General features: G+C 53.6%; 2 protein-coding genes across 4 annotated transcripts; one reads left to right on the top strand and one right to left on the bottom strand.

Moving 5' to 3' along the window:
* The first annotated feature begins 225 nt into the window (after nt 1-225).
* On the top strand, nt 226-19,860 carry PPP2R5D (protein phosphatase 2 regulatory subunit B'delta). The gene is made up of 16 exons (XM_004323345.4): nt 226-377; nt 5,262-5,339; nt 14,298-14,508; nt 14,764-14,963; nt 15,062-15,172; nt 15,294-15,386; nt 15,815-15,945; nt 16,083-16,142; nt 16,249-16,357; nt 16,571-16,624; nt 16,932-17,102; nt 17,209-17,336; nt 17,983-18,084; nt 18,179-18,251; nt 18,394-18,510; nt 18,657-19,860. The coding sequence occupies exons 1-16, from the start codon at nt 351-353 to the stop codon at nt 18,792-18,794; spliced, it is 1,803 nt and encodes a 600-aa protein (XP_004323393.3). The 5' UTR covers nt 226-350; the 3' UTR covers nt 18,795-19,860.
* MEA1 (male-enhanced antigen 1) lies at nt 19,742-21,509 on the bottom strand. Of its 3 annotated transcripts, none has more exons than XM_004323351.4 (4): nt 21,390-21,509; nt 20,629-20,908; nt 20,443-20,545; nt 19,742-20,137 (listed from the first exon to the last, which is right to left on the bottom strand). In XM_004323351.4, exons 2-4 carry the CDS (start codon nt 20,896-20,898, stop codon nt 19,986-19,988), a joined length of 525 nt encoding a protein of 174 aa, XP_004323399.3. In that variant the 5' UTR covers nt 20,899-20,908; nt 21,390-21,509; the 3' UTR covers nt 19,742-19,985. The 3 variants fall into 3 exon arrangements, with proteins under 3 accessions (XP_004323399.3, XP_019805342.2, XP_019805341.2); XM_019949783.3 differs by having other exon boundaries at nt 21,281-21,418; XM_019949782.3 differs by lacking the exon at nt 21,390-21,509 and adding an exon at nt 21,241-21,366.
* Nucleotides 21,510-21,935: the final 426 nt, after the last annotated feature.

Below are 21,935 nucleotides of genomic sequence, written 5' to 3'. Positions count from 1 at the left end.
AAAGCCCGGGCATCCCCTGACCCGCGCCTCTCACGCTAAGCTCGACCCCCTTTAGGGCGGGACCTCCTACTTCAGCCAATTCTGGGAGCCGAACCCTGGCGGTTTGTACTCTTCCTTTCCAATGAGAAAAAAAGGAAGCCGCTTGGTTCCAATGACCAATCGGAGAAGGCGGCGCCTGGTTGTCAGGCAGGTTTGTAAGAGTTCGGGCCAATTGGAGACACAGACACCGCTCGACCCGGGGCGCAGCGCGCAGGCGGTGGCGAAGAGAAGCCGAGCGGGCCGAGCGCGGCCGAGCAAAGCCGGAGCCGGAGCGGGGCCGCAAGAGCCGGACCGGGTCCGGACGGGCCGAGATGCCCTATAAACTGAAGAAGGAGAAGGTAAGCGTGGCCCTTTTCCCCACGCCTCCGCCTCGGGGCCTGTGCGGAGCTCTGGGAGGGGCCCGAGCCAGGCCCGGGACAGCCCCAGACTGACCCTCCCGTCCGGCCCCCGCAGGACTCCCGGGGCCGGCCCTCCGCCCCGGCTGCTGGTCGCACCCCCAGCCTGTGCCGCAGCTGAGAAAGCTCCCTCCCTTGTCCGGGGTAGAGTCCCCCGACATGCACCTCCCTCCACCGACCCCCGGCCCAGGGTAACCTCCTCCCTCCAGATCCTGCCCCACTCCCAGGTTACTCCCTTGCCTTTTCTGCCCCCATCCCCTCCCCATCACCTCCCCATCCCCCACCCGTTTGCCGTTTGGGACAGCCGCTTATCTGAGATTGCACCTCCCTCCAGAACTAAGCCCCCTCTCCAACCTCGCGCAGCCCCTTCTCTTCCCTCCTCTTCCCACCCGCCTGGGCCTGGGCCTGGGCCTGCCTTCTCCACCGTCCCCTACAGCCCCTTCTCCCTCCTTGCCAGGCTCCTTGACCTAGAACGGCTCTGCTTTCTCTCTCCTCCACCGAATCTGGCCTAGGCCCCTCCCTCTAGTTCTTCCTTCACACACAAACTTGTAAACCAGGACTGAGCCCTTCCTTCTGCCGATGGAACCTCGGAACGTCAGGGTGTCTGAGCGCATTCAGTGCAATCCCTAGTGATACAGAGGAGGAGACTGAAGCCCCGACAGGGGGACAGGGAAAGGGACTTGGCCAAGGTCACACAGCCTGCTGGAGGCCCAGCTGTAATATCAGGTCTCCTGACTTAAAGGCCTCCTCTGTTCCAAAGCCCCTCTAACAGGCATCAACCCACTCCCAGGTTCATCCTCAACCAGTCACCTTTCCTAATCTGGACAGGCTACTCCCCTTATTCCTAATTGAAGATAACCTTTGCATTTTTCCTTTTTTGTACCAGTGCTGGGTTTCTGCTTTTCCTGGGCCACACTGTCCTCAAATTGGGAATCTGCCCTCACTATCAGATTAGCTATCCTTCTTACTCCACAGGGCAGCCACCCCTGGACACCCTTGCCTTTGTCTTGCTGTCTTGACACAGACTGTTTCTTGATGCTGCCTTCTTTCGCCTTCCTCTTCTACCTCCGAACTGCCTTCTCCTCTTCTTCATCCCTGTCTTTCCCTACCCTCTGTTTCCTGCTGTTGCTGATGTCTGACTCAGAGGTGTGGTTCCTTTGAGGTACAGACTCACACAGAGGATGCTAGGATACCAGTTCCAGCCTCCCCCAGCTTCTTCTTTCCTGGGGCTGGTCCTTCATGATGGGCGCTAGCTCTGGCCTGGTGTTCTGCTCACCCACTTTATGACCCCAGAGGTGTCTTGCTTTCATTTGCCCTCTGATTGGCTGGGTTGCTGGGCTGCCATCTCTGACCTTATCAGTTAAACTCCCTATCCTGGGGCTGTTGGAGATTTGCCAGGCAGCTCTGCTTCTGGATTGTCCCCATAACCTCTCAGGGCCTGAGATTCTGAGTGTTGAGTTGGTGGTGGTATAGCAGGCACTGAACCTCCTTGGGTGCTGAGCTGGGCAGGTTTGGGTGCCCCACCCAGGCCCTGTGTCTTTGGGGAGCAGGCATGCTGAGGTGGTTTGGGCAGCTTAGCGGTAGGTGATGCACACAAAAGTCAGCCACACCAGGGGCTGAAGGGCTCCTACAAAGAGTGTGGAGAGCAAGGCAGTTCAGGGGAAGCTGGTGAGGTCCTCACTGATCTGTAGTTGTTAGTCTGATGGAACAGATACTGTCCCATCCACAGAAAGCCTTAATCTACTAGAGGACTGAGAAGAAGAAGAAAAATTCTTAAGACTTGCTAGGACCACAGGTGTTAAGTGTTTGGTTGGGAAAGAGTATGAGAAGGATTGGTTTGCATGGGGCCAGGCATCTCTGATCCCCTTTAAGGTTTAACTTTCCACTTTTGATTTCTAGTTGCATTTGGCCTCCTTCAGTGGTGGACAAGTCCTGACGATGTCACTGGGGTTTGCCTAAAAGGGGTGGGGGCAGAGAGGAGGTGGGGATGGAGGGTCTGTATTGCTCATCCATCACCTCTCCCCTTTCTCCTTCATCTCTGCTGGTCCCATGCCTGGCCTAACCTCATGGCCTCCTCCCTGAAGCCCATCCTGAACCCTTAGTTGGGCGTGAGCTCTCCCTCCTCCCCTGGATTTGCAGAGTACTCGGTAGGTCACTTATGGCCCTTTTGTGTTCCCTTGGACTGGAATTAATTGTAGACAAGTCTTTTCTTCCCCCTTGAGATAATAACTAAGTTCCATTTTGGTTTGGCATCTCCTTGTACACAGTAGGTGCTCAATGGATGAGTGCTGAGTCAATCCTTGGGGAGATTTTCATCCTTCCTCTTCCCTCATGTTCTGATCTAAGACTTCTCTCTTTTAGGTTCTGGATGGTGGCGTGCCTCTGCGCCCTCCCACACTCTTCTTGTTCATAATAATAGTAATAACATTGATTAACATTTCATTTTTCATGTGCCAGACACTGTGCTAAAGGGAATTAGGGGTACTTCCCTGGCGGTCCAGTCGTCCCGTGCTTCCACTGCAGGTGGCACAGGTTCGATCCCTGGTCGGGGAACTAAGATCCTGCATGCTGTGCGGCACAGACAAAAAAGAAAAAAATTTAAAATTTAAAAATTAAAAAAAAATAAAGGGAATTAGGTACTTTGATTGTCAGCACTTAATAGGTGAGGAAACAGGCTCAGCGAGGCTAGTTAACTTGCCCATGATTGTATAGCCAGTAAGAGCTGGGCCAGGAACACAGGGCTGGCTCTAAACCACATTGCCATGCAACACTGGACAGCTGGGCTGGGCTGAAGTGTGTGCATTTCACCTGCTCTGCGGGAGCCAGGGAGCAAGGGTGGTGGCCTGGTTCCCATGCCCACCCCCCAACACCACCCCCCAGGCAGCCGGGATCTTTCTTCTGCACATTGCCTGGGAGATATGTCTGAGTGCTGCAGGGTGGGTGGAGGGGTACAAAAAGGAACAAGGAGCTCACGATCAAGGAGAGAGGTGAGACGTGGGTGCAGATGGGCCAGCTTTGTCCGAGAGGCCCACGTCTGGGGTATGTGCAGACGGCCACCTCAGTGTTGCGTCCTGCCTGCACCCCCGCTCATCCTTTTCCTCTCCACCCCACACTCTGCACCACTCGCTGGCCCCTCGGCAAGGGGTGAGTGTGCCCCGCCTGGTCAGTGGGCCCTGGGAGAGTGCCTAGCCACCCAGAGCACAGGGCTCCTTCCCACTGCTATGACTGCCTGGAGCTGCTCCACACCTGGGAACGGCTTCCTGCCTCCCCACCCCCACGAAGCCTTCCCCCTGCTCCAGCCTACGCAGAGCTCTCTTCTCCCTGAAATCCTTTTGCCCCCATGGGTATAATCACTGGATTTAACACTTCTCACTGAAGGGGCTCAGGTGCTATCAAGTGGCAGAATCTCAGAGCTAGAAGTGATTTCCAAGGTCCTCCGATCCGATCTGCATTTAAGGCTCGGGACCCTTTTGCATCATGCCTTGGAGGAGGCATGAATGCACCTCTGCTTGAATGCTCTTGGGTTGGGGAGCTTACAGCCTCACTAGGCAGCTGGTTTCTGTGCAGCTGCTCCAGGAGAAAAGTCTTCCTTCTTTGGAGCCTCAGCCTGTCTTCCTGCCACTTCTGCCCGTGGCTCTTGGGCCTCTGGATCCACATAGAACAAGTTGCGTCTTTAGTCCACATGGCAGCCCTTCATTTATTCGTAAAGATCCCTCTTGCTCCCCCACCCGCCATGACTCCTCCCTTCCATTGTTAACTATCCCAGTTCCTGCAGCTGTGGCTCTCAGGACCTGCTTTTGAATCTACTCCCTCTATGGGTTATATATTCCCCGAAGAAAACCTAGCATTTGTCTTTGTCCCTCCCAAAGTGTGATGCTCTCGACTGAACCAGATCCTCCAGAATGGCCCCATCAGTGCCAAGGACGGGGCGCTTCCACGTCCCCTGGTGCCAGGCACTCTGCACAGGTCTGTTAACTGGATGGCAGGTCACATGAGCTGCCGTGGCAGCCACAGCACATGGATGATTTGTGTTGAGCTTGCAGTCAGACCTAAATCCCCAAGTCTTTTTCACATTTTCCTCATCCTGTCCCTGGGCAGTTGCTTTTTTTTGGCCCAAAGCATAGGAAGAGATGCTGGGCAGGCCAGGGCTCTGAGCCAGCAGCTAGGTTCCCAAGGGAGACTTTGGACTAGTGCTCATTCTTTATAGCAATTCTGGGCCTTGTCGCCATCCCTGTCCTTGTGCTTGTCTACCGAGGCGTTCTTGGGACGATTCCTATACCTGTTAGCATCCCTGGGCCCCACTGATTATGCCAGTAGCAGTTTCTAGTCTGGGTGCTGTTTGTGATATCCTAAAAAGGCTTCCAGGTCTTTCCAGATGGCCTCGAGGGTAGAGTGGTGACTCCCTTCCCTCCAGCATGAGAGCCTCAGGCCCCCTCTGCCCGCTTCAACCAGAAGCCAGTCTGAGCAGCTTCTTCCATGCTGCTTCTCCCTTGAGCCTCGTCACCCTGGTTCTTACTTGACCGAGGCCCTAACGCATACAACAGCCTTGTGAGGTGAAGGAGCATGGTCATGCTGGATTATTGTGTGTTAGAGTTGTCTTCCTAACCAGATTCTGAACTCGTTGGTGCCTTTGAGGGACTGAATCTCCCTTTGTGTACCCCAACCTGCCACCCCACCGCCCCAGGTTTAAGGTAGGTGCTCAGTGGTGCTGATTGACTGATTGATTCAATTGGACGGAGGAGAATTACAACAGAGACCTGAGGGATGAGGATGAGGCCTCTCCCTTCCTTGGCGTCTGTTAACTCTACCTCCGTCTTCTCCCTTCAGGAGCCCCCCAAGCTTGCCAAAGGCGCGGCGAAGCCCAGCAGCTCGAGCAAGGATGGTGGCGGCGAGAGCGCTGAGGAGGTAATGAACGTGGGCATAGCCCTAGTTACGGTGCAGGCGCCAGTTCCACCTGCTTGATGGCCAGTGGGGTGGGGGATCTCAGGGGCCCGGAGATTATTGGGACAGAAGGGAAGGATACTTTCATAGCCAGGGAGGGGCCTGGACAGCCCATCCAGGCTGCCCTCAGGCAGGCTTTCCCTTTGGCAGCTATGAACCAAATAAGCCCTCCAGTTTTTCCGATTCCGCAGGGATTCCTGTGAAAGTCAATTCTCTGTCTACTAAAGTGTTGAGAATTCCTTTTCTCTTAGGGCAAGAAGCTAGGGGCATTGAGTCCTGGGGAGGAGGGAAAAGTACACGGGTGCACATGGGTGCTCAGTGGGGTGACTTCAGTGTAGCTCTGGGTGGGGCAGGGGTGGGGAGTGGCTGATGCCCTTGAGTCGGGCAGGGCTGGGCGCACCTCTCTTGGTCCCGATCAGACGGGAGCTGCTGAAGGACAGGCATGAGCAGAGGTCAGCGCAGCTTGGCAATCTAGGGCTGTAAAGCAATAAATGGCAAGCAGAGAGCACACGGGGGTGGAGGGACTTAAGGAAGTCCAGAGTGTGTCCATGGAAGCTTGGGCGTGTGCTCAGTGGGATGCTTGGATGCTGAAGGGTCCTGGGAGCACACTGAGCGAGCGCCTGTGTTACCCAGAAGCTGGTGATCCTTGCTTTCTGCGCTTCCTCCCTCCTGTGCTAAACTGTTCAGAGGGATGGAGGTGAACAGGAAATGGAGCTGTCTAATTCTGAGCAGGTCTTGTGGATTGGGGGCAGGTCATGGAGAGGAGATCGATTGAAAAGTGTTTGGTTGGGGTTAACTCTGGATTTGGATTTTTCTGGATACTTCTGGTCCCTGTCACCTCCAAAGAGAGCCAAGCACTTTTCACACCTGCGACCATCATTTTACCCTCACTTGAGTGATGGGAGGAAGCAGGGTAGGTTTTCTCCATCTTACAGACGTGAGAGTTGAGGACCACAGAAGAGAAATTCCTCCTTCCTCTGCACATACACTGGCATCTGAACATGTCTCTAGGCCAGTCCTTGTCACTCAGTCCTGGCACTGTTGGTTCCCGGATGTGTTTCTCTCCCCCAGGCTGTGAACTCTGAGGGAAGGCGCTTGCTTCTTCCCCACACCTGTGTGCTGACGCCCTTGGTTCACAGGAGATCACCAGGAGATGCTTCTGGAGGGCACACCCTCTGGGCTCAGTCTCCCCTTCAGGAGCCATGACATGTGTGGGACCCACAGGGAAGGTGGCGGGAGCCGGCAACTGATACTCAAAGCAAGAGACTTGGAAACAGGATTTAAAGGCACAGAAAGGAATAGCTTGGGGGGCCACTCCTGCCTTCTGCCTGACTCCCTCCTGCTCATTCAGTTACTAGACAGATTGGCTGTCATTTCCTGGAAGTAGCCCTCCTTGACCACCTGCCCCCATCCCCATGCCCAGGACGCGGTCAGGGCCCCTGGTACCCAGCATCACTCCATGGCAGTGCTTAACCACAGCTGTAATGAAACAATTCCGTGGGAATTCATTGTGTGTCAGTTGTCTCCTGTGTTAACACTTAGCTCCTGAGAGGCTCTCGCTCACACCGAAGGGCCTGGCCCACCGGAAGCACCTGCATTTGAATGCATTAGTGAATGGATGAGCAAACAAACCAACTTCAAATTAGACCTGGAAGGAACCTCTCTTTTCATAGGTAGGAAAACGAAGGCTCAAGCAGCTTAAGAAATAAGCTGAGACCAGCTGCTGTGATTTCTCCACCGCCCTCTGGAAGAGGAGAGTGTCGTGTTCACCTTGGGCTCTGTTTTATGAAATGCCGCTCAGGGCTCACCTGTCTGAGGCAGCTGCAGGAATTCTCCATGATTTTGCAGAAATGCACCCAGGTGGCCCCAGGCAGTGGGACATGGAATAGTTGGGGGCCAGGCTGTGAGGCCCAGGTCATCAAAAGCTGTTTGTCACAGTCCTTCTCTTGCCCTTTTTCTTTCTTTTTCTTTTTTTTTTTTTTTGATGTGGACCATTTTTAAAGTCTTTATTGAATTTGTTACAATATTGCTTCTGTTTTATGTTTTGTTTTTTTTTTGGCTGCGAAGCATGTGGGATCTTAGCTCCCGACCAGGGATCGAACTTGCACCCCCTGCATTGGAAGGCAAAGTCTTAACCACTGGACTGCCAAGGAAATCCCTCCCTTGCCCTTTTTCTAGTCAAGAATTTTGGGTTCTTACAGCCAAACTTACCCCGTGTCAAGCATTTGCCAGTCTTTCCAACTGATCTTAATAATTTATAGCAGCCAACATTTATTTTATTGAGCAGTTACTTGTGTATTAGTTTCCTAGGACAGCCATAAGCAATTACCATGAATTGGGTGGCTTAAAATACCAGAAATTTATTCTCTCATAGCTGTGGAGGTCAGAAGTCTGAAATCAAGGTGTCAGCAGGCCATGTTCCTCTGAGGTTCTAGGGAAGAATCTCTTCCACGCCTCTCTCCCAGCTTCGGTGGCTTTCTGCGATCTGCTCCTTGGCTTGTAGAACCATCGTTCCAATCTCTGCCTCCGTCTTCGCTCAGCGTTCTCCCCTGTGCCTCTGTCTCTGTGTCCAAATTTCCCTCTTCTTATAAGAACACCAGTCATGTTGGATTTAGGCCCCACCCTAATCCAGTATGACCTCATTTTAATTTGATTACATCTGCAAAGACCCTGTTTCCAGATACGATCACATTCATAGATGTTGGGTTGATGTGAATTTTGGGGGGACACTGTTCAACCCAGTACAGTCTGTCCCAGGCACTGTGCTAAGTACGCATGCATTTAATCTTATAATCTTCTCATTTAATCTCTACAGCAGTCCCTGAGGTCATCTGTTATCATCATCAGCCCCATTTTACAGAGGAAACTGAGGCTTAGTGATGTTAAGTAGCTTTTACTCAGCAGTAAAACAGCAGAGCTGGAATTCAGCGCAGGTCTGTGGCCAGTCCTCCCGTGTTCTTAATGACCTAATAGACTGGTTCTAAGATTCTAGAAGAGTCTTAGAATGGAAAGGAGCCTTGAGAGATTAGGTCAGACTCTGCTACAAGGCAAGGGTCTTTCCTGGCCTGTCTTTGGAAAAAGCATTTCAGTGCTGTGGACTTTTCTGTGTGCTGTGCCCTGTCCTGAGTTCTGGGAACAGGGACAGAGGGAGGAAGAAACGATCCTGGTCTCCCCCACTTCAGCCTGACATCACTGTAGCCAGAGTTGTTACCCTAAAAACATTTTTGGTCCTATCAGTCCTTTACTTAAAAGCCCCTCTTGGCATCTCATTGCTCACAAATTCAAATATGCAGCCTCAGGCCTCCTGGGCTGGCCCTGCCCTGTTCTTCCAGCCCCTCTGGACTTTCCATCTTCCAACCCGACAAGCCTTTTGTGGCTCAGGGCTCTTATTGGTGTCATCCCATTGGCCTGGACTGCTTTATCTCTCTCTTTTCATTCTTTGCCTAAACTCGTGTTTATCCTTTAAGAGACAAATCAAAAGTCACCTCTTCAGGGAGGGCTTCCCTGATTCTTCAGGCAGAGTTTGTCACTCAGCCCTCTGAGTTCCTGAATCTCTTGCGGCGCTCTGGTTTTGCGTTGCCCTGTACTAATGGCTGCTTTCGTGTCTTGCCCACTGGACTTTGAGCTCTTCGAGGGCAAGGGCCATGTCTTATTCCCTTTTTAATCTCTAATGCGTAGCATGATGTTTATTGAATAAATGAATTAAGAATGGGTATGGGGGGCTTCCCTGGTGGCGCAGTGGTTGAGAGTCCGCCTGCCGATGCAGGGGACACGGGTTCGTGCCCCGGTCCGGGAAGATCCCACATGCCGCAGAGCGGCTGGGCCCGTGAGCCATGGCCGCTGAGCCAGCGCGTCCGGAGCCTGTGCTCCGCAACGGGAGAGACCACAACAGTGAGAGGCCCGTGTACTGAAAAAAACAAAACAAACAAACAAACAAACAACAAAAAAAGAATGGGTATGGGGTTGGCCAAAAAGTTCATCTGGTTTTTTTGTAAGCTGTTACGAAAAACCCAAACGAACTCTTTGGCCAACCCAACAGTGCTCTAGGTGTCAATATAGGAGAGAATGCCTCTCTGATTTTCAGGGTTTGAAACTAAAATGATCTTCACTCAGCTAGTTAATTCATTATGCAAAAGCTATAACATTAATCTTTGCGTTTTTCACTGATAATTTTATCTTTCGTCTTTCTACTACAGTACCTTCTATAGTGCTTAACTTATATTTCTATGTCCTACTTTATGTTTAAATATATGGGTTTAATGATTACAGGTGTCTGTGTTAGGGTCAGGTTGGAATGGAATTGGTTCAGAGTGGGCAAGTATAGTTGCAGTCTCCTGAGTGTGAGGGTGGTGTATAAATTCAAAGCCCCACTGGAGGGGCTTCCCTGGTGGCGCAGTGGTTGAGAATCCGCCCGCCAGTGCAGGGGACACGGGTTCGAGCCCTGGTCCGGGAAGATCCCACATGTGGCGGAGCAACTAAGCCCGTGCGCCACAATTACAGAGCTTGCGCTCTAGAGCCCACGAGCCACAACGAAGAGCAGCCCCCACTCACCGCAACTAGAGAAAAGCCTGCGTGCAGCAGCTAAGACCCAATGCAGCCAAAAATAAATAAATAAATTTATATTTTTAAAAAAAGCCCCACTGGATTGCAGGAGGCCTGAATCTAGGAAGGCTTCTTGGCGTTTGGATCCTGTTGCAAGTTTAGAAGTGGGAGGAGACGGTTGTTCAGGCAGAGGAGACAGCCACTGTGGAGTCTCAGAAGTGGGAGCAGGCAGGTCACCAGCTTGCCTTTGGGCCGTGTCCACCCATGCTCTGATGGCTGCAGAAGGTTCTCCTGGGGATGCAGCTGCCTCTCATCTCCAGCCCAGGTCAACAAAGGAGAAGTTGGAAGCTAGAGCTTTTAGGAGAAAGGGTTGAACGTGAAGTGAGTTGCTGGCACACACCTATACTCCCTTCTGACAAGTATGTTTCCAGGGCTTTGCTGGCCGGCCCAGCTGTCTCTCAGCTGCTCCGTGTATCTGGGGCCTGGGAGCCAATGGTCCTTATAAAACCAGGGTGGCCCAGTGGGCTGGGGGCGGGGCAGACTAAGCCGGCTCAGCTGCTCTCCGGCCACCCCAGCCTTCAATAATGCCATCCTGAAGGGGAAGGGACCTTAGGCATCAACTCATTGGGTGGCTTTTTAAACTATGATTTTCAGCCATGCAATCTCTGTTTTCTTAAAACCTTACTTGGGGGCTTCCCTGGTGGCGCAGTGGTTGAGAGTCCGCCTGCCGGTGCAGGGGACACGGGTTCGTGCCTCGGTCCGGGAAGATCCCACATGCCACAGAGCGGCTGGGCCCGTGAGCCATGGCCGCTGCGCGTCCGGAGCCTGTGCTCCACAACGGGAGAGGCCACAACGGTGAGAAGCCTGCGTACTGCAAAAAACAAAAACAAAAACAAAAACAAAAACACCTTACTTGGAGAGTGTTTGGACTACTGATCTAGTCCAACCCTCTGCTCGTTAGCAGAGAAAATTGAGGTCTTGCTTTTCCCTTTTTGGGAAGAAGGCCTCCTTTCTCTGGATGTCCCCTAAGTGCGAGATTCATGGAGATGCAGGGTTTCTGCATCTTATCTGGGAGGATGGAGAGAGACATATTTTTCCCGAGTCTTGTTCCTCAGTTGCCACTGAGCCCCTCAGCCTAGTATCTCTGATGTTTCTCCTTCCCACTCTGCTCCCACCACTGTGCAGGGCTTTGTTCTGAAGGTCCCCGGTCAGGACAGGAGGGACCTATGGAGATGGGCCTGGGCTTGGTGTCCCCCGCCCGCCCTGTCCCCCCATCAATCAAATAACCAGTCATTCACTGAATGCCTGTTAGGTGTCAGTGCCAGTGCTGAGGAGACCCAGAGGGGCACAAACCAGGGTCCTGGCTTTAAAGGGACTTGCTTTCTAGTGGGGAGATGACACATGAGCAAAGTGATCAAGAGGTGTCACTGGGGATGATCCCAGAGCCAATGGAACAGATAAGCAGTGTCAGAAGGTTGAGGGTGGAGGGTGGACATGCAAGTCCTGGAGTGATTGGAGAAGGCTTTTTGGAAGAAGGTGGGTCTTGAAAGATGCAATGCCTTCTTGGGTTCTCCCATTTTATTTTATTATGTTTTTGGCCACGCTATGTGGCTTGTGAGATCTTAGTTCCCCACCCAGGGATTGAACCCAGGCCCACAGCAGTGAAAGCACGGAGTCCTAACCACTGGACTGCCAGGGAATTCCCTGGGTTCCCCCATTTTAAAACAAGAAGGATAATGAACTCTAAGGAACATTTGAGGTGTGCTACTTTCAGGAATTTCCAGGCTGTATTTCTAAAATCCAGGGATGGGAAATAATAATAATAACAACAACAATAGTAGAAGATACTGCTTATAAGACACTTCTGTGTGCCATATACTGTTCATTTAAATCCTTATCACAGCCCTGTGAGGTAGCACTATTGCCACCCCCACTTTACAGATGAGGCACAGAGAGGCTATATGACCTCCCGGAGGCTACTCAGCTAATAAATGGCAGAGCCAGTAGTCAGACCCAGGCAGTCAGGCTCAAGTCTGTGCCCTTGACTGTTGAGCTCCACTGGTAAGGATTGGGTTGTTCCTGCGACAGGGAAATGGGGAGAGTCTGATGCACACCAGGCTCTGGCCCCCTGGCCTTTTGCCCCTCTCCTTCGTCCTCTACCAAGGTGTGATCCATCCTCCGTATACAGGAAGAGAGACCCCAGACTTCAGGGTGCCTTGCACTGTCTAACCAGAAAAATCACACTGGTTGAGTGTAGTCATAGCAAGGGAGGTGTGTGATGACTGCTCTTGTCCCACTTCTTTGCATTCCCCTAGTCAAATTGGTGTCTGGGGCTCATTTCAGGAGGAGGAGAGGGCCAGATGGCCAAAGCGGTAATGAGCTACACTGGACCCAAGGCCTGCCCTGGGCTGGATCCAGCGCTCCTCTCCTGCCTCTGACCCCCAGATAGGTCACAAGCTTGACGTAATTGTTTCTATAAAAAATTCAAGAGCGTACAAAGCATAACATTTGTCTTCCTCCTTGCCCCTTATCCCAGAGAGTTTCATATTCTCCCATTCTTATTTTATGAAGTAAGAGTTTACGGAGCGGGCTGGAGAGGAGGCGGGGATGGCAGGTGTGAGCACAGGAGGGCAGTTTTCCTGTGGTGTAGGGACCCGGCTGGACGTGACCTCACTCCTCTGGTCCTGTTGCAGTCTCTTCTCTGGTTGGGGGGAAGGGCTGTCCTGTGGCTCAGCCTCTCCCCTCTCCCAGCAGGGGGTTACCTGGACAGTACCTATGAGTGGACAGCCCTGCAAACACCTGTTTGTATGCTTCTGAAAATGGGCTTCGTGGGGCTCTGACACCCGTGTCTGGGAGGAAGTAAAGAAGTAACTTTTGGAAATTAGCTGTATTTCTCCCATTATATTGCCTTTTTTTTGGCCGTGCTGTGTGGCTTGCAGGATCTTAGTTCCCTGACCAGGGATCGAACCCAGGCCCCGTGCAGTGGAAGCATAGAGTCCTAACCACTGGACTGCCAGGGCATTCCCTATTTCTCCATTATAAAAGCAGTGTCAGCTTGTAAAAAATTTAGGGAAATAGGAAAAAGTCATGTCTCATTCTGTCATTACAGGAGATAGTCATGAACACATGCACTTGTTCTTTCTTTTTCTTAACTGGATTTTGGGTTCTGTGCATGTTTTAATATGGGTGAGCTCATTTTGATATACAGGTTTGTATTATCCTTATTTAACTTAGCATATAGGAAGCAATTTTCTCTCATTCCATAGTTTTACTCTTTTTGTTTTGTTTTTAATTTTTATCAGCGTGGTGATAGGTGCATTGTTCAGAAGGTCAGATAATACTCTCAGGCTTGTAATGAGCAGGGCAGCCCCTGTCGCCGGCCCCTCTTCTCCTGTTGTTTCGTGGCAACCACATTCACCTCCTAACTCTTTCCTTGCAGGTTGACTTTTATACCTCCAAATAAGATCCTTTTACTGATTTTTTTTTTCCCTTTATTTTGTGAGCTTTAGATATCTCTTGACTTCCTAACGTGGAAAATTAAGGCCCGAGTGTCTTATACCTCCATGCAGACTTTTCCCCTCTTCTCAGAATACTTATCACCCGTTTTGGGTAAATTACTCTGACTGTGTAAGCATTTTTCACAGCTGAATCACGTATCATTACATTTAGTACATAGTTTTCATAAACATAATTTTAACTCCATGATTTCCATGTATTTATATACTGGCCATTATAAATAAGACCATAAAAAGTGTTTTTGCACAAAGCCTTTTTTATATTTAGGATTTTGCTTAATCTATATTTCTAGTAGTTAAACTGCTGAGATATGGGGAGGAGTTTCTTTAACTGAAGACTATCACACGTTCAGTAAATGATAAAATAGAGTAATCTTCGCTGTACTGCTCAATGCATTTTTACATATGTTTATGCTATGAACCACCTCCCAGACTCACTCAAGATACGGAATGTTTCCGTTAGTCAGAAAGGTCCTCGTGCCCCTTCTCGGTCACCACCCGCATCTCCCCAACCCACACCGCTGCCACCCCCTCCCCGGCAGGAGAGCCACTTGTCTGACTTCTGTCACTGTCAGTCCATCAATCAGCTTTGCCTGTTCAGGAACGGGAGTGAGCGTTTTGAAGGCTCTTGATGCACAGGCAGCGGGCGTCACTTTGGGAGACACGCCTTCTAGACCGCCCCCTTCCAGGGCCACGTCCCGCAGTTATGTCTGACCCTGGTCTTGGCTCCTTCGGGGCGGGAGGCAGCTGCTTGCTGCCCAGGCCCATAGAGGCATAAACGGACCCGGGGCTGGGCTGTGGGCCAGGCCTGGGGTGGGAAGCGCAGCTTGGCGAGTGCACTCCAGTGACTCGCTCGTTTGACCAGGCCCAGCCCCAGCCGCAGCCGCCACCGCAGCCACCACCGCAGCCGCCATCATCCAACAAGCGTCCTAGCAACAGCACGCCGCCCCCCACACAGCTCAGCAAAATCAAGTACTCAGGGGGGCCCCAGATTGTCAAGAAGGAGCGACGGCAAAGCTCCTCCCGCTTCAACCTCAGCAAGAACCGGGAGCTGCAGAAGCTTCCTGCCCTGAAAGGTACTTGGGAAAGGTCAAGAGGGCTGTGGCATCAGACCTAGGGGACAGTGGGTGTTGGCAGAATGGAGGTTTGGGGGTGTTTGGGGGAGGGTGGAAGCTCTAGAGAATGTGAGGGGGAGTTGCGCTGGGGCTGGGGGTGGGCGTCAGGGGAGCAGGATGGTGGCAGGAAGGGATCGGGGAACGCCCTGCGAGGTGAGCAGGGCATAGCAGTGAAGGACCACAGAGGAGACCTGACCATGGCCCATCCGCCCCTAGACTCACCAACCCAGGAGCGGGAGGAGCTGTTTATCCAGAAGCTACGCCAGTGCTGCGTCCTCTTTGACTTTGTGTCAGACCCACTCAGTGACCTCAAATTCAAGGAGGTGAAGCGGGCGGGGCTCAACGAAATGGTGGAGTACATCACCCACAGCCGCGATGTTGTCACCGAGGCCATTTACCCTGAGGCCGTCACTATGGTAGGCACAGGGAAAGGGGAAAGCGGGCAGGGACGGGGGCCCCGGAAAAGCCCAGACCTGCCCAGAGAGCTCTCACCTGGGCCCTCCCTACCCCTCAGTTTTCAGTGAACCTCTTCCGGACGCTGCCACCTTCCTCAAATCCCACCGGGGCCGAGTTTGACCCTGAGGAAGATGAGCCCACCCTGGAGGCCGCCTGGCCGCATCTCCAGGTACCAGAGCAAAGAGGGCAGGGGCGTGGCTGTGGGCAGTGGGGCACTCTGAGCCCTGCAGCAAGGGGGCTCTCCCAGTCCTTGGGGAATGCCCCTAAGTGATGCTCCTTTCCCCCCGCAGCTCGTGTACGAGTTTTTCTTACGTTTCCTTGAGTCTCCCGATTTCCAGCCAAACATAGCCAAGAAGTACATTGACCAGAAGTTTGTCCTTGCTGTGAGTCCCTGAAGTTCCTGCCTTCCCCTCCTTCCAGTCCATGAACTCTAGCCCCACGTCCCCTGACTCCAGTCCAAGCTGCTCTTTTTGCTTCTGCTGAATATAGGTACTCTATTGGGTTTCAGCTGTGTCTGGTGCAAATTGACCATGGGGGTTAAACAAACCTACTCTGTCCATAAGAAGCTTCCAGCATAATGGAAGGAAACAAAAAAGCAACACTGTTACCCCCCGCCCCACCCAATGGGGAATGCAGCACGTATTCCCAGACATCACCTGGGGTAGAGCAGTGCAATAGAATCGCTCTTCCCAGAGACTTGTCTCCACGCACCCTCTTCAGAGGGCTTCCTCTGGCCAGGACCCAAGTCACCCCAGCCCTGGCTTTCCCCAGCTCCTGCCTCACTGCCGCCTCTCCTCCCGCTTGCTCCCAGCTCCTGGACCTGTTTGACAGTGAGGACCCTCGAGAGCGGGACTTCCTCAAGACCATCTTGCATCGCATCTATGGCAAGTTTTTGGGGCTCCGGGCTTATATCCGTAGGCAGATCAACCACATCTTCTACAGGTGAGGCCAGGAGCCTGGGCTCAGGAGCAAAGCAAGCCCCTCACTAAGATGGGGTGGGAGAAGGGTGGTAGGTGGGACTCCACAGAATGCTGGAGGGGCACCAGGGGTTATCAAGAGAGTCTTTGTTCTTCCCTCAGGTTCATCTATGAGACGGAGCATCACAATGGGATTGCCGAGCTCCTGGAGATCCTGGGCAGGTGAGAGGTGGGGCGGGGGCACACATGCCTAGAAGAGGTCGGGAGGATTGATGCATTGAGCTTGGACCTGGCCCTTTGGTCCTGACAACCCTCCCTTAACTCCCAGCATCATCAATGGCTTTGCCTTGCCCCTGAAAGAAGAGCACAAGATGTTCCTCATCCGTGTCCTGCTTCCCCTTCACAAGGTCAAGTCTCTGAGTGTCTACCACCCTCAGGTGAGCGGCCTTCCTCCTGCTGATCCCCGGCCCTGGCTGCAGAGAAAAGAGGGAAGGGGAAGCATTCCAGCCGTGATGGGGTGGCAGAGGGAGCAGGGGCAGAATTCCTCTCCACGCCTCCCCTTCTGTTCCGGGGTCTGGTTTCTGTCACCGACCTCTCTGTGACCTTCTGAGCCCTGCACCTCACCTCCTTTCTGTCTCAACCTTCTGCAGCTGGCGTACTGCGTGGTACAGTTCCTGGAGAAGGAAAGCAGCCTCACTGAGCCGGTAACTCCCCTGCTGGGCCCCAGGGTCCACCTCTCCCTGTCAGCAGCACTTGCCAGCAGCAGCTATCGAGCGGTGCCGCAAGCACTCACGGGCGATGTAACCCGACAGGTGGCATGGTTTCCTCTCTAAAGGAGAAGTAAAACCTTTGTGCACCTAGGAAGCATCCAAGCCGGAGAAACACGAGCACTTAGCTGAGGCCACCCAAGCTGTGCCCACCGGGGTTGGGGGGAGAGGGCAGGGTGGCTTCCTGGAGACCCAGACAGGTGTTGAGTGAGAATTTTATTCCCGTGTCCTCCTCTTCTCGCAGGTGATCGTGGGCCTTCTCAAGTTCTGGCCCAAGACCCACAGCCCCAAGGAGGTGATGTTCCTGAATGAGCTAGAGGAGATTCTGGATGTCATTGAACCTTCAGAGTTCAGCAAAGTGATGGAACCACTCTTCCGCCAGCTTGCCAAGTGTGTCTCCAGCCCCCATTTCCAGGTGAGACCCAGACCCAGAACATCCCAGCCCCTGCCTCCCAGAAAACTGAGGAGGGTCTTCAGCATAGCGAGCCATGTCCCCACTGAGTCTCGCCTGTCCCCACCAGGTGGCAGAGCGTGCCCTCTATTACTGGAACAATGAGTACATCATGAGCCTGATAAGTGACAATGCTGCCCGAGTCCTTCCCATCATGTTCCCTGCACTCTACAGGAACTCCAAGAGCCACTGGAACAAGTAGGGAACTGGGGTGGCACTGGGCACTGAGGATCTGGTTTTGGGATGTGGGAGGGTGTGGATGGACTCAAGAGCCAGTGGTCTCATCTGGTCCCTCAGCAAGCGGGGCTGGTGCCCACTGCATATTAATAGGGCCTTGAGGGACTGACCAGGGAGAAAAGATACCCACGTGAGAGATCTGTGCTACCCAGCAGCAGAGCAGTGGCCTCTGTCGCATCTCTTCTTGAGGTCAGATATTCTGCAGCTTTGGAGATGTAATTCCATGTTGTGAGAAGCTGATGTGATCCTCTTAGTATGTATTAAATCCCAGTATTGTTAAAAGGCTTTCCTGTTTAAAGCTGTGCGCTGGGAGGCCATTCGTGTGGGCTAGAAGAGTAGGAGGTAGTGGGGAAAAGGGAGCTCTTGGAGCACGGGGTGCAGGAAGGATGGGCAGGCAGACTCATATTTGTAAAGGGCCTGAACTGCCAATCTCAAGTCACATGATTTGGCCAGAGCGATGAGCTTACACTGTACAGAGGCTGGTGGGATGGGAGTAGTACATGAGAAAGCTCTTAGCACAGACACCTTGTGGGAGAGAGCAAACTGAGGTCCGGGCACTGAGGGCAGGCTCTGGCCTCTTATACGTCGTCTTTCTTCCTGGCGGCAGGACAATCCATGGCCTGATCTACAATGCCCTGAAGCTGTTTATGGAGATGAATCAGAAGCTGTTTGATGACTGTACACAACAGTACAAGGCAGAGAAGCAGAAGTGAGTCTCTCTCTCCTTGGGGGTGTTCCTCTTCCACACCAGCCCCCTGTGCTTCTCTCTCGAGCCCACCCCAATCCTGTCTTTGTTCCCTCAGGGGCCGGTTCCGAATGAAGGAGAGAGAAGAGATGTGGCAAAGGATTGAGGAGCTGGCTCGCCTTAACCCCCAGGTGAGGTGCTTCTGCCCTTGCCCTGAACTGAGGGGTCCAGCCTGGGTTGGGGGAGGGTTTGTCTGAGGAGGGGCAGGAAGCAAACAGGGTCCCCATACTTCCCAAGTGGCTCTCGCCACTTGTCTGCCTCCTTTCCTCTCAGTATCCCATGTTCCGAGCGCCTCCACCACTGCCTCCTGTGTACTCGATGGAGACGGAGACCCCCACGGCAGAGGACATCCAGCTTCTGAAGAGAACGGTGGAGACAGAGGCCGTGCAGGTGGGAGGGCACGGGGAGCAGAAAGACAAGACAGCCCGGGGAGGGAGAGGAGACAAGAGCCGCAGAGCCAAGGAATCAGGGCAGGGAACAGTGGGATTTCTCGGGACTTGGTCACCATTCCTCACCTCCTGCACATCCCCACACAGATGCTAAAGGACATCAAGAAGGAGAAAGTGCTGCTTCGGCGGAAGTCAGAGCTGCCTCAGGACGTGTACACCATCAAGGCACTGGAGGCGCACAAGCGGGCGGAAGAGTTTCTAACTGCCAGCCAGGAGGCGCTCTGACCTCCTCACCCTCCCACCACAGGGCCACAGCCCACTCAGCCCTGGGACACTGCCCCAGCCCTCCACCTTCTGCTCCCCACTGGCTGACTTGGGGCAAGGCAGGGCCTCTCTGCTCTAGGGAGGGGGATGAGGCACTTGAAGCGGGGACACCCGCAGAGTGGTCCCTCTTCTCCCCTGAAATGTGTTCATGCCTCCCCGCGGCTAGTACAGACAGGCTGAGCGCGGCAATGCTCAGCGCTCACACAACTTGGGGATGCCTGGCCCCCTCCTGCTCCTTATCCCACAGCTGCCTGCGGCTGCTCTGAGAAATACACACGGGAATAACGTGCTCCTCTCCTCTCCCCTGCAGCCCCAGTTGAACTCCAGGTGTCTCCTCCTTGTCTCCCTCCCCTGCAGGCATATAGGGAGCAGCAGGAGATGATTCTCACCAAAGTTATATCAAACCCCATTGGCCCCTGGAGTGAATTAGCTGGAGGGGAGCCAACCCCCAACAGCACAAATAGGCCCCCAGCCCCAGCAGTGTGCAGGCTGATGGGGCTGCATTACTTCCTCTTACCCCTGCCTGATCAAGACAACATAGGAGAGCAAAAGGAGAAAAGCATAGGCTTTGGACAGTAGGTGATGAATATAGGGCCCAGATGGACCAAGAGAAGGGGATGAACAAACACCCTACCCTGTACCCCCTCTTTGGTGAGCAGCAGCCCTGGGATCACTGACACGGAAGGGACCATCCTGGGGCTGACTGCTTTCCTGCGCTGTTGGTCCCCAAAGCTAGGAAGAAGGAAGCAGGGGGCAGTGCCCTAAGCATGGCTCCCCCCAACACCTATTTATTTCCCTGTTTGTGCTGATGCTGGGCAGGCTCTCACTTGTCCCTTTCAGGAACCTTGGAGGGGCGAAGGGCTGGGAGGGGGGCCGGACCCGGGTTCCAGGGGCACAGGCAGTGCAGCTTTTGGCTGTGTACATAGGGTGCTTTATTCCCCACAGAGTGATACATGCTAAGGTGGGTTGGGCTTGGACCGTTGTCCCCATATGTACAGAACTGAATAAAGTGGGTCTCTGAGAAGAAGTCTGATTTGCCTTGACGTGGAAGGGAGATGGGGAGGATGGAGATGGACATTACAACCAGGATGTGTTCAGTCCTGTGCTGGTTCTGGCCTGGAATGCAGGGAGATAAGGCACCTCTCAGGGTGATCACTTCCAGGAAGGGGCAGCCTGCCGGGCTTGGAGGGCCTTCTGTACCACATCTTCCCACTGGGCATCTGATATCTCCCGAGCCCAGGCAGGAACCCCTGGCGCAGGTAGGCTTACACCAGCCATCGTCCTTTTCACCAGCTCCACGTGTTCTGAAATCACAGGCAGACCAGTTAGGGGGTAGAAACAGTAAGACCAGCTCCTCTCCCCGTTCGTTGAATTAACCCAGAGCTTTTGGGCTAGTGAGGTCACTGAATCTGTCCTGTTATTCCTAGGCAAGCCTGCCCATCCTCCCCCAGCCTAGAAGAATAGCATTTCACCTGGATTCTGAAGTCTGCAAAACCTTAGATTACAAACTTGTTTTAGGAACAGGGTGTTCCTGTGACTTCCCTCTACTGGCACTAACCAGTTCCCTTCCTCCATTATTATTCCAGAATAAAAGAATGAGCTCTTTCACCTGGGTCCATAGGAATAGAGCTGTGGTTGCTCGATGCTATAGCTCCCTCCTCATCTTCATCCTCGCTTTCTAATGGTGGGTCTGGCAAATGAAGCCCCAGGGCCTGCAGAGCCAGAGACGACAGTTCAGGGCCAGTCCAAGGACTCCAGCTTCACCTGCTCAGGAACAATGCCTCCTCCACCATACCTGGATCCGATCCTGGATATCAGCAACTACATCTTCTCCATCCCCCACTGGTGCCAGCTCCACCTCCTCTTGTTCAGGATCTTGATTCAGGGGCTGGTAGGAGTAGCCAGCTGGTCCTGCCCCCGTTTCCTCTTGCTCTTCCTCTGGTTCCTCACTGCTCCAATCCCCAGTGCCTTCTGTAGGGCCCTGGTGTGGCCCGAGTTCCTCAGTCTGATTGGGGAAGATACGTTCAGGACCCATGGTGTCTCCCCCTAGAACTACTGCTGCCATCGGGCAGGGGCTGCAAGAACAGGGCGGCAGGAGAATAGTGATCAGATGAAATTAAGTCCACCTTCAGCCTCTCATCCAGCTCCTTGTGGTCTCCTACGTCACGAAACATTTAAACGCCCCGTTTCCTGCCCCCCTCCCCACCATCCAAGCCTCTCCTGGGCCCTTCACCTCTTAAGCCGACTTATCTTCAACGGAAGCCCACCCGCCTTACTCCGCCAATTCTTAACAGCCCAGCCAGAGGCCATGCCACCTCCCAAAAGACATCCCTTCGAGGACGCCCCTCCCCCCCAGTCCACTTAGGAACTCCGGGTCGCCAAATAAGCTCCCCTAGACAAGGCGTACCCGCCCCCTTCTCTCCTCTCCAAGGGGTTCCCCTCTGTACCGCCTGACGAACGCCCTTCGGGTCCCAGAGGCTTCCTTCAAACGGCCGCAGCTGCGGCGGCCCCAGCCGCCCCACCGATTCTCGGCGCCGGCGTTTCCGCGCGCCTTACCCGCTCAGAGCCCGCTGCCAAACTCGCACCTTCACTTCCGGCGCGGCAGGACGTGCCGGGGTGCCTAGTCCTCCAACCCTGCCGCGCGCTCATGATTGACGCGAGCGAGGACGAAGAGTCCGCCCCTTGCCCCGCCTCCACCGTCTTCTTCCCGGACAACCAAGGACTACATTACCCAGTAAACCCCGCGATTTTTTAAAATTTTTTAATTTTAATTTTAATTTTTATTTTTTTAATTTTTTTTGCGGTACGCGGGCCTCTCACTGTTGTGGCCTCTCCCGTTGCGGAGCACAGGTTCCGGACGCGCAGGCCCAGCAGCCATGGCTCACGGTCCCAGCCGCTCCGCGGCATGTGGGATCTTCCCAGACCGGGGCACGAACCCGTGTGCCCCGCATCGGCAGGCGGACTCTCAACCACTGCGCCACCAGGGAAGCCCAACCCCGCGATTTTTGACACGTATCTGCACATGCCCAGAATCTCCTCAGGCTCCTGCCCACTCTTCAGCCCCTGACGTCCCTCCGGAACCCCATGAACTACAAGTCCCGG

This window comes from Tursiops truncatus, chromosome 10, assembly GCF_011762595.2.
Source record: "Tursiops truncatus isolate mTurTru1 chromosome 10, mTurTru1.mat.Y, whole genome shotgun sequence".
NCBI lineage: Eukaryota > Metazoa > Chordata > Mammalia > Artiodactyla > Delphinidae > Tursiops > Tursiops truncatus.
This window is presented reverse-complemented; position numbering and strand designations above follow the sequence as displayed.

Excerpts from the sequence above, each read along its gene's own strand:
- PPP2R5D (XM_004323345.4), top strand. The coding sequence starts at position 351 with ATGCCCTATAAACTGAAGAAGGAGAAG. Across the intron at positions 5,340-14,297 it reads GCGGCGAGAGCGCTGAGGAG|GCCCAGCCCCAGCCGCAGCC; the intron begins GTAATGAACGTG and ends TCGTTTGACCAG. Across the intron at positions 15,387-15,814 it reads ACCAGAAGTTTGTCCTTGCT|CTCCTGGACCTGTTTGACAG; the intron begins GTGAGTCCCTGA and ends GCTTGCTCCCAG.
- MEA1 (XM_004323351.4), bottom strand. The coding sequence starts at position 20,898 with ATGGCAGCAGTAGTTCTAGGGGGAGACACCATGGGTCCTGAACGTATC. Across the intron at positions 20,546-20,628 it reads ATATCCAGGATCGGATCCAG|GCCCTGGGGCTTCATTTGCC; the intron begins GTATGGTGGAGG and ends CTGGCTCTGCAG. Across the intron at positions 20,138-20,442 it reads CTCTATTCCTATGGACCCAG|AACACGTGGAGCTGGTGAAA; the intron begins GTGAAAGAGCTC and ends CTGTGATTTCAG.